At 54.9% G+C, this 11,751-nt stretch overlaps 1 protein-coding gene across 1 annotated transcript; it reads right to left on the bottom strand.

The window, feature by feature from the left end:
• Positions 1-802: 802 nt before the first annotated feature.
• LOC309596208 (protocadherin alpha-5-like) lies at positions 803-10,192 on the bottom strand (the record flags this gene model as incomplete). The annotated part of the gene is made up of 4 exons (XM_082324050.1): positions 4,749-10,192; positions 2,523-2,659; positions 1,475-1,495; positions 803-888 (listed from the first exon to the last, which is right to left on the bottom strand). The coding sequence occupies exons 1-4, from the start codon at positions 7,322-7,324 to the stop codon at positions 803-805; spliced, it is 2,820 nt and encodes a 939-aa protein (XP_082180176.1). The 5' UTR covers positions 7,325-10,192.
• Positions 10,193-11,751: the final 1,559 nt, after the last annotated feature.

The following is an 11,751-nucleotide window of genomic DNA, read 5'->3' on the forward strand; positions in this document are numbered from 1 at the left end:
CGCGGCCCCTCTTGACAAATTTGTAGACCCCAACCTGTCACCCATTGCTCTCCCAACGTATTTATGGACTTCTCTTACGACAAGTAGCATGACGGATGTATGCCGGACATTTCATCCAGAAGGATGCTGTCAGAGACAGTACCAAAAGCTTTGCTATAATTCAAAAAACCCCACATCTACTGCCTTCCCTTGCTCAACTACATGGGTGACCTTGTCATAAAGGGAAGTTAACTCAGTTAAAGAGGACTTTCCCCTTGTGAACCCGTGCTGGCTATGACCAAAGACTGCAGTCTCTCTCAAGTGCTTTTCAGGAACTCCCAGAATAACCTTCCCCATAATGTTACCAGGCACTGAAGCGAGACTGACACGCCTCTAGTTACAAGGGGTTTCCTTCTCACCCTTCCTGAAAATTGCAACAACAGTTGCCAGCTTCCAGTTGACTGGCACCTCTCCAGGCTCCCAAGACCATTGAAAAAGAATGGAGAGAGGTCCCGCAATAACATCTGCCAGCTCTTTCAGTACCCTGGGATGAATCCCATTGGGCTCCATAGACTCAAGTCTCTCCAGCTGGAGCAGCAAGTCTCAAACGAGTTCAGGGTTGGCAGGGAGTTCAGCATCCCCCCAGTCACGCTCTTCCAACACAGGGCTCCGGCGGTCCCAGGGCCCATCATCGGTGTTAAAGGCAGAGGCAAAGAAGGCACTAAACATCTCTGCTTTGTCTACATCCCTCTTTGCGAGGTGGCCAACCTCATGAAGTAACGGACTAACGTTCTCTCTGACCCTCCTTTTGCTGTTAACATATTTAGAAGTGCCCCTTTTGGTTGTCCTTCACAGTGCTGGCCAGCTTGAAGCGAAACACAAGCCCAAGCCCCAGGTACTTGGACATCTCTGCAAACAGGCTCCAAAGAGTTCAAACAACACAGGGGACTCTCTCATTCGGGAGCTCAAACCCATCACAGACCAGCACAACAACCCTCCATGAAGGCTGAAAAAGCAGGGGGCAGCCACAGCTCCTGAGCACTCTTCATACACCTTGAGGAAGAGCTATTCTTCCTCAGTTTCACCTGCACGCTGAATGGCAAGCACAAACAGTGCTGCAAGAACCCTGTTACCCAAGGGATTTAGTCCCCATGGAATACCTCTCCTTCGTTAGTGTGATCCACGCATCACACAGCCAAACAAAAGCCATCAAGGTAACACCATGACATTTTCACTGAGAACATCCCCTCAATGCCCAACACACCCACTCAAAAAAGTGTACTGCGGTCCCTCCTCCCTCCATCCTTGCTGCCACCTGCTCACCCTGTGCCTGGAAGGAAAGGAACAACAGCAGGCAGTGGTGCTTTGCTGCTCCAAACCTACAGGCATTACAATCCAGGCAACAGTCGGTCGATCCAACATGAAGATGACACAATTGAACAGGAACAAATGTTCATCAGCCTCTCAAACACATCCTCTTTAACGTATGACTTACCTGCACCATCACTGGTGGTGTCTTCAGAAAAAGAAAAACTTTCAGAATAGGAGAATTGGGTTTAAGGGACAGTGTCCCTTAACATGATCAGAGATTTCTGGGGATGCTGGACAGGAAAAAATGATCCATGTTCTGCAAAAACACTGAAAACGCTGGGCAGTGTGTACTGCTCCCTTAGGCACTTCTACCAAAGGGGAAGCAGAAGGCAGATCTCAAAGCTAAGGACACTCTCTCAACATCAGCCTCAGCTCAGGACACTGGAAAAACCTTCCCACACACTCATGGAAAAGCCCCAGAAACATCTGACACCCAACAGATGCCACGATTCAGCAGTCTACATCATGCACTGTTAACAACACATTGCCAAAGTGAGAAGGAGAAAAACAACAAAAGGGTGGGCAGGTTTGGTGAGAGGAGAGAAGAAAACCAAAGGATTCCATCCCACTCTATTGAAACGCAAGCTTTGCCAACATCCTCAATACAGAGACCACTTCTTCCCCTCCCTACCAAGACTGAGACCACAGAGAAGAACAAGGAAGGCTCAGAGAAGGCTCACAGCATGATCCAAATTTCAAAAACCTTCTCCTTAACCAACAACATTCCACATCCAAAACAAGTCATTAAAGGCGCATATGGCAGTTATCTTCACAAGCAGTAATACCACGGAGAACAACAGGGTGCGATGATATGCAGAACTTCTGGACATCCTGAGAGGATCCCAGGCAAGCAGCCCTGTGTGCCAGGGCTCTTCTCAAGGTTTTCTACTGGCATCCTCTATCCTGTGCCATGGGAAATGGCATCTCCACAGCTAAGCAGACATTCTCCAGTCCCTCCCCAGTGACACAGACCGTGTTCGACATCTCCATTTCCATCAGACAAGACTATTCCCCAATCAAAGACACCCTCCCCGTGACACACATGCCCAGGCCCTACTCGGTACCACTTGCAGGATCACTGCCACAATACCCAGACAGTCCTCAACCCCAACAACATGCCCCAGCAATAAAACCCTGCAGTGAGCAGGACTCAGGCCTTTGCACATCCTCACCTTCCCTCATCATTTGCACAAAGAACATATGGAAGGCTGCAAAGCCACACAGCATCTGGCAGGCTCTTCCCACCTCTGTGAACTTCACCCTCAATGCTTTGGCCTTTGCAGCAATCTCCGATGGAAACACCACACAGCTGCACATCAGAGTTCGTAAGCATCTGTCACTAGAGCTGTGACCGCGCGCATCCCACTCCATACAGATTTCCTTCTTTGACAGAACACCACTAAATGCTGAAACGTAAGCACAATCACGACATCAGCTGGGTGAGAGAACTTGTACCATGGAAAACCAGAGCTGGGCTGGGCTGGAGGGTTTGGAGTGTACGTGCACGTAACCAAATGAGTAAAGCATGACAAGCAGGCACACCACCTGTACCGCCGCCAACTGTGCAAGTGCACAAGGAGGGGAAGTCAAGAGCACAAAGATGACACCCACCTCCTCATGGCCCCTTACAAATCCTGCCTGAGGAGGAAGAAGGAACCATCATGGCAACATCAACGGCTGTGGAAGCTGCTACGGATGCCCACCACTACACAGGGACAGCAGATTCAAGAACTACCCTCCCACAACACCCTTCCCAAAGCACGAGCAAAAACGTTCATCAGACACTATTCAGCAGTCTGCATCTCACCCCCTCTTACCAACACATCAGGCAGGCAGCAGCACAAGGGACTGTCTCTGGTGGGACATATTCAGAACCTCAAAAGACACTGTGGGCATTTCAATACCACACACTATCTCAACAGCCAGAAGGCCTCCAACTCCAGACCCTTGGGAGCCTGGGAAGGATCCTGCAAAAGAACACTCTCTGCCCATCCTGCCTCATGCTTTCCTCTAGGCATCCTCCATTCCACATTCTGGGACATGTGTTCTCAAGTCAAGCACATCATCTCCCATTCTTCTTTTCTTACGACATCGCCCATGACCTACCCAAGGATTTCTACCTCCCTCAGACAAGTCTTCCCACTGCTCAAGGTCAACATTCACATCAGGACATGGCCAGGCCCTACTCAGTGCCACTGCCACATTCACCTCTATGATAGGCCACAGTTCCCTTTCCCACCTCAGGGCTCATGCCAGCTGTTGCAGAACCTTCCCAGCAATGAGAGCACCATAAAAACCATACAGATGGTATCATATGCACTGTGTTGAGCAGACTCTCCGTAGTTGACCCTTCATGTTTTGCAGTGCTTCAGCTATCTCAGATGGAAATGTTACACAGCTGGCAGCTCCGTTACTCACCTGAAATGTTACACACCTATTGGTAGAGATGGTGTCAGGATAGCTCTAATGGCAATGGGCATTGATTTCCATCTGTGAGAGAACAACCCAAATGTTGATGACCACAGCAACTGTCATGGATGAGATCTAAAGTGTAGGACAATTTCGGGTTTTTTAAAAAGAAGGTTTCCGGGGCTGCCATAAGGCTGTCAATGCTGATACAACTACTGAAAGACTATCAAAACAGGCCCACCATACATCACATCACGTCATTTCTCCAGCCAGGAATGGAAGCCTAGAACATGGTTTGGGGGGGAATGGGGGCGTGGGGGGGGAGAAAATCCCCATTTCTGACACCTACTTTGGGTCAAACTCCTCTCCTTGAACACTTGATACTACAAACTACAGTAACAACATACTTGGAAAAGAAGATGGGAAAATTCTGTGTTGTCTTCTCTGCTTTCATAATGAATTAGAATTAGAATGAATAAGAATGGAGAAATGAGACCACGGGGAGAGAAATCCCTGGAGTCCCAATTGTCACCTTCCACCACATCTCTTGCAGAGGAGAATCAAAGAGGACGACAGAGTTTTCCACAAGAAACCACATCTGATACCAGCACAGTCAGCAGTCCGAAACGGTAACAAGACAGGAAATAATTCCTGTCACCACCACAGACTGCGTGTCTTGCACTCCTTCAGCAAGCTCGGGTGGAAACGCTACACACCAGCAAGCAACAGCATCTGCAAAGCATTTCTGCAACCTCTCATCGCAATCCGCTGTGATTTTATTCAACTCACACCCAGAACAGCAACCCTCAGCTGTGGACGGTAACTGCTGCTGGGGGCGGCAATCCCCTCACTTTTTGTCCCCCCCACTAGCAAGAGCCGAGGGGCTGCGGCAAGGACCCGAAGGCAGATGCAAAGGTCCCAGTAACAGCCTTAAGCACCCGCCAAGCACCCACCGCCCCCAGGCCCCGGGCGCCCAGCCCGGCTCCCACCAGCGCCTCCCCAGGGCGACGGCGAGCAGGGCGAGCAGGGCGAGAACGGAGAGAAGGGGGAGGAGGGGGAGGAGGGGGCGAGAGGCGAGAAAGGGAGGGCCACTGACCGTGTCCAGGAGAGCGGGCGGCTCCGGCTGCGTCTCCTTCGCCGCGGCGCCGGGCGGCGGCGGGAAGTTGGGGCTGAAAACCATCAGGTCGCTCTTGCCCGCGCCGTCCGCCACGCACAGGCTCCGGCTCTGGCGCTGCGAGTACGACCAGCTCCCCACTTCGCTGGCGCACACCAGCGTCGCCGGCCCGGGCCCCGACAGCACGCCCGCCCGCGCCGACCACCGCGACGCCCCGTACAGCACCACCGCCAGCACGAACACGCTCGACACCGCGCAGATGGCCACCACCAGCCACACGTTCGTCGCCGCCGCCGCCGCGCCGCCCTCCGCGCCCGCCGCCGGACGCAGCCCCGCCCCCGGCGACGACGACGACGACGACGAGCCCGCGGCCGCCAGCGCCGCCTCGGCGCCCTCCACCAGCGACACGCTCAGCGTGGCCGTGGCCGAGCGCGCCGGCTCCCCGTGGTCCCGCACCACGATCACCAGCCTCTGCCGCGGGCCGTCCGCCTCCTCCAGCGCCCGCGCCGTGCTCACCTCGCCGCTGTACAGCCCCACGCGGAACGGGCCCTTCCCCCGCGGCTCCCACAGCTCGTAGCGCAGCCACGCGTTGTAGCCCGAGTCCGCGTCCACCGCGCGGATCTTCGCCACCACCTGCCCCGCCGGCGCCCCCCACGCCGCCCACGCCCACAGCGCCCCCGAGCCCGGCCCCGCCGCCGCCGAGCCCGCCGCCACGGGCCCCGGCCCGCCGCCCGCAGCCGGCAGCAGCGCCGGCGCGTTGTCGTTCTCGTCCACCACGAAGAGCTGCACCGTGGCGTTGCCGCACAGCGCCGGCTCCCCCGCGTCCACCGCACGCACCTCGAACTGCAGCACCTGCACCTCCTCGTAGTCCAGGGGCTGCAGCGCCCACAGCCGCCCGCTCTCCGCGTCCACCGCCACGTAGCTCGACGCCGGCCGCCACCCCCCGCCCGCCGCCGCGCCCCCGCCGCCGCCGCCGCCGCCCTCCGCCACCGAGTAGCTCACGCGCCCGTTGCCCGCCTCGTCCGGGTCCCGCGCCCACAGCCGCGCCAGCTCCGCGCCCGCCGCGTTGTTCTCCCGCGCCAGCACCGTGTACACGGCCTGCGCGAACGCCGGCGCGTTGTCGTTCACGTCCGACACCGGCACCCGCACCCCGCGGCTGGCGCGCAGCGGCGGCGCCCCGCCGTCCTCCGCCCGCACCTCCACCTCGTACTCCGCCACGCGCTCCCGGTCCAGCGCCTCCCGCACCACCAGCGAGTACGAGCCCGCGAACGTCGCCACCAGACCGAACGGCGCCGCCGGCCACACCGCGCACCGCACCCGCCCGTTCGCCCCCGAGTCCCGGTCCGACACGCTCAGCAGCGCCACCACCGTCCCCACCGCCGCGTCCTCCGGCACCGGCACCGACAGCGACGTCACCCACACCTCCGGCGCGTTGTCGTTCACGTCCACCACCTCCACCACCACCTTGCAGTGACCCGACAGCGGGGGCGTCCCTTTGTCTCTCGCTTCGATACGAAAATCAAATATACTGACTTCCTCGAAGTCCAGGGAGCCCGTGAGACGGATCTCCCCCGTCTTCCGATTGACGCTAATCACGTCTCTTCCACTCTGGGGAAAAAAGTTGGTCGCCGTGTAGGTCACCTCGCTGTTAATTCCTTCGTCCGGATCCGTGGCGTTCACCCGCGCCACCAGCGTCCCCTCTGCAGCGCTCTCCGGCAGCTGCACTTTATACACCGACTGGTTGAACTGGGGCGCGTTGTCGTTCGCGTCCAGCACCGAGATCACCAGCTCCATCGTGCCCGACAGCGACGGCCGCCCACCGTCACTCGCCGACAGCAACAAACGGTGCACAGCATCCGTCTCGCGGTCCAGAGGTTTCGTTAAAACAAGATCGGGTACAGTATTTCGCTCATCCGATTTTTCAAACTCCAAAGCGAAATGTTCGCTGGGAGTGAGTGCGTAGGAGAGCTGCGCGTTGGCTCCGATATCTGCATCCGACGCGCCCTCCAGCGGGAACCGAGACCCCGGCAGCGACGATTCCGCGATGCTGAGGTTTTTCCGGGCGGCGGGGAAGAGCGGCGCGTTGTCGTTGATGTCGGTGACCTCCAGCTCCACGTGGAAGACGCGCAGCGGCCGCTCCACCAGCACCTCCAGCCGCAGGGCGCACGGCGCGCTCTTCCCGCACAGCTCCTCCCGGTCCAGCCGCGAGCTCACCACCAGCGCCCCGCTCGCCCCGCTCACCTCCACGCTCGCCCGCCGGCCCTGCGACACCAGCCGCAGCCGCCGCGCCTCCGCATCGCCCGCCTCCAGGCCCAGGTCCTGCGCCAGCCGCCCCACCACCGTCCCGGCCTCCGCCTCCTCCGGCACCGAGTACCGCACCTGCCCGCCGCCCAGCGCCCACGCCGCCTGCAGCACCAGCACCCGCACCACGGGCACCCACCGCACGCCCATCGCCGCCGCCGCCGCCCGCCCGGGCCCCGCACGGCTCCCCGCCGCCGCACGGACGCACCGCCTCTCCTGCCCGCCCCGCGCCGCCCCCCCGCGCTCACAGCCGGGCTCTCCGCCGCACCGGGGCGGAGCCGCCTCGCCGCTCCGCCGACGTTTCTGAGCCTGCAGCGACACCGTGTGCTGCTCCGCCGCCGCGCACGCTCCCCACCACCGCCCGCCACTCCGGCCCCGTCACGGTCATCTCCTCTGCCGCCTCTTCCTTACGTTTTCCTCTTTCTTTTTCTTCTTTCTTTTTCCTCCCTCCTTTGCTCTTTCCTTCTCCCTTTCTCTTCCTTCTTTTCTCCTTCTTTCTTCATTCAGTCGCCTCTTTCTATTCGTTTCTATCCTTCTTCCTTTCTTTCCTTCTAGTTTTCTTCTCTTCTCTTTCTTCTCTTCCATCTCCGTTGCCTTCTTGCCCCGCCGTCCCCGAGTCTTTACTCCCCTTTCCCTTCGCTTTCCACCCTTCTCTCTGCTTTACCCCCGCTCCCAGCTCACCACTCGCCTCCAACGCCGCGGCGGAGACCATCACAGACGGAGCCATCAGCGCTAATTACGGGCCATCAGCGCCGGAGCGCGGTGCTCTGACCGTGGGGGAGGCTGTTAGAGATCAACTCCGTTCTGAGGTAAGGTCCGTGCGTTCTGGTAATCTCGTCTATCGTCCGTTCATTCGTTCATTCCTTTTTTCCTTCCTTCCTTCTTTTCTTCCTTTGTTCCTTCCTTCTTTCCTACTCTTTCTTCCTTTCTCCCTTTCTTCCTTTCTTTCTTCCTTTCTCTCCCTCAACACCTCTCTGTGAACAGTCACAGCATCCATGCATGCTAGGAAACTCATTTATCGTTTCTTATTTTATCTTCTTCCTCTCTATTGCTTGCTTCGTTCTTGCTTGCTTTTCTTTCTTGCTGTTATTTCTTCCTTCCTTACTTCCTTCTCTGCTTTCTCCTCTTTCCCTTCTCCTCTCTTCCCTGTCCTTCCCTCCCCTTTTCTTCTTCCACCCTTTTTGCCTCTTCCTTGTCTCCTTTACCAACATCTTTTCTATGAACCAAGGGGGGAGCTCTTGGGACCAGCTCCGTTCTGCATCTAGACGTAAAGTCGGTGCAGGCTGGTCATCTTCTCTATCGTCTCTCCTTTCCTCAACCTCAGTTGAGGTTGCTGAGGTCCTCAACTCCATTCAGCCTGTTGAGATCAAGTCAGTGCATCCTGGTAACAGTCTCAAACATCTCTTCCTTCCTGCTTGCTTTTTATTCGTTTCTATCCTTCTTCCTTTCTTTCCTTCTAGTTTTCTTCTCTTCCTTCTTTCTACTCTTCCTTCTCTTTCTGCTCTTCCATCTCCGTTGCCTTCTTGCCCCGCCGTCCCCGAGTCTTTACTCCCCTTTCCCTTCGCTTTCCACCCTTCTCTCTGCTTTACCCCCGCTCCCAGCTCACCACTCGCCTCCAACGCCGCGGCGGAGACCATCACAGACGGAGCCATCAGCGCTAATTACGGGCCATCAGCGCCGGAGCGCGGTGCTCTGACCAGGGGGGAGGCTGTTAGGGACCAACTCCGTTCAGCGTCTAGAGGTAAAGTCGGTGCGGGCTCGTCATCTTCTCCATCGTCTCTCCTTGCCTTCCTTGCTCTTCTTTCTTGCTCTCTTCCTTCCTTGCTTTTTACCTTCATAAGAGTCCTGCCTTTCTTTTTCCTTGCCTTCTTCATTCCTCTCTGCTATTCTCTTTTTTCTCTTATTTTTCTCTCTAACCTCTTTCTTTCCTCCTTCTCTTTCCTTTTCTCTTCTCTTTCCTTCTCTTCCCCATCCTATTTTTTCCTCCCCTCCTCTTCTGTTTCCATCCTTGTCTCTCCCGTCCTTTCTTTCCTTTTCCAAACTGTTTTCCAGATGTCCAAACCATGCTCGCATTGAAGCATAGACATGCCCTTTGGCAAGACCTCTCCTTCCTCCTCCTCACCCCTTTTCATCAAGACTTCCACAGCATCCCTGACTACTGAGGTTGCTGAGGTCCTCAACTCCATTCAGCCTGTTGAGATCAAGTCAGTGCATCCTGGTAACAGTCTCAAACATCTCTTCCTTCCTGCTTGCTTGCTTCCTTGCTTCCTATTTCTTACTTGCAAAGATTCCTTCCTTTCCTTCTTTTTTCACTCCTCCTTTCTCTTTCCTTCTTCCTTTCTCTTCTCTCTTCCTTTTCTTTCCTTGCCACACCGTGTCTCATCTTTGCTTCCCCTTCTCTTCTGCTTCCATCCTGTATCTTCTGTTCATTTCTTCCTTTACCAAAATGTTTTTAAAAGGTCACCACCATGCTCGCCAAGAAGCACGGACGTGCCATTTGGCAAGAGCTCTCATTCCTCTTCCCTACCACCTTCCATCTCTCTGGGCAGGGAACAACCTTCCTGCTTTCCTCCCATCCATGCACCTGCAACTTCCACTCCCATCAAGGTGAAGGCCACACTCTTCAGCCTCTAGTCCTCTTGAGGACCCAGCAAGGCAATCATAAGCCACCAAGGTAACACCGTGGCATTTTCAATGAGAACATATTTACTCCAAGAAACGCATTAGAAAGGCCACCTGTCCTTGCTGCCACCTGCTCACCCTGCGCCTGCAAGCAGCAGGGAAGCAACGACAGCAGGCAGTGGTGCTTTGCTGCTCCACACCTACAGGCATTACAATCCAGGCAACAGTCAGTCGATTCAACATAAAGATGCCACAATTGAACAGGAACAAAAGTTCATCAGCCTCTCAAACACATCCTCTTTAATGTGTGACTTACCTGTAACATCACTGGTGTCGTCTTCTGAAAAAGAATCATTTCCAGAACAGGAGAATTGGTTTTAAGGAACATTGTCTCTTAACATTATGACAGATTTCGGGGGATACTAGATAGAAAAACATTACTCATGATCCGCAAAAGCCTTGAAAACCCTGGACAGAGTGTAGTGCTCCCTTAGGCACTTCTACCAAAGGGGAAGCAGAAGGCAGATCTCAAAGCTAAGGACACTCTCTCAACATCAGCCTCAGCTCAGGACACTGGAAAAACCTTCCCACACACTCATGGAAAAGCCCCAGAAACATCTGACACCCAACAGATGCCACGATTTAGCGGTCTACATCATGCACTGTTAACAACACATTGCCAATGTGAGAAGGAGAAAAACAACAAAAGGGTGGGCAGGTTTGGTGAGAGGAGAGAAGAAAACCAAAGGATCCCATCCCACTCTATTGAAACACAAGCTTTGCCAACATCCTGAATACGGAGACCACTTCTTCCCCTCCCTACCAAGACTGGGACCACAGAGAAGAACAAGGAAGGCTCAGAGAAGGCTAACAGCGTGATCCAAATTTCAAAAACCTTCTCCTTAACCAACAACATTCCACATCAAGAACAAGTGACTAAAGGCGCATATGGCAGTCATCTTCACAAGCAGTAGTACCATGGAGAACAAAAGGTCGCGAGGCTACGCAGAACTTCTGGACATCCTGAGAGGATCCCAGGCAAGCAGCCCTGTGTGCCAGGGCTCTTCTCAAGGTTTTCTACTGGCATCCTCTATCCTGTGCCATGGGAAATGGCATCTCCACAGCTAAGCAGACATTCTCCAGTCCTTCCCCAGGGACACAGACCGTGTTCGACACAGCATCTCCATTTCCATCAGAGAAGACTCTTCCCCAGTCAAACTCACCCTTCCCATAACACACATGCCCAAGCCCTACTCGGGACCACAAGCAGGATCACTGCCACAATACCCAGGCAGTCCTCAACCCCAACAACATGCCCCAGCAATAAAACCCATACTGAGCAGGACCCAGGCCTTTGCACATCCTCACCTTCCCTCATCATTTGCACAAAGAACATACGGAGTCCTGCAAAGTGACACAGCGTCTGGCAGGCTCTTCCTACCTGTGTGAACTTCAACCTTAAAGCTTTTGCCTTTCAGAGTCATAGAACAGAATCATAGAATCATTTAGGTTCTAAAAGACCTTTAAGATCATCAAGTCCAACCTAGCGTTGGACTTGATCATCAAGTTAACCTAGCGCTGCCAAGTCCACCACTAAAACATGTCTCTAAGCACCACATCTACACATCTTTCAAATACCTCCACACATGGGGACTCAACCACCTCCCTGGGCAGCCTCTTCCAGGGCCTGACTACCCTTTCAGTGAAGAAATTTTTCCTAATATTCAACCTAAACCCTCCCTGGCACTACTTGAGGCCAGTTCCTCTGGTCCTATCACTTGTTACTTCAGAGAAGAGACCAACACCCACATTGACACAACCTCCTTTCAGGTAGTTGTAGAGAGCGATAAGGTCTCCCCTCAGCCTCCTTTTATCCAGGCTAAACAACCCCACTTCCCTCAACCGCTCCTCATAAGACTTGTGCTCTAGACCCTTCACCAGCTTCATTGCTCTTC

Source organism: Platalea leucorodia (assembly GCF_965183815.1).
Source record: "Platalea leucorodia genome assembly, chromosome: 11".
Lineage (NCBI taxonomy): Eukaryota > Metazoa > Chordata > Aves > Pelecaniformes > Threskiornithidae > Platalea > Platalea leucorodia.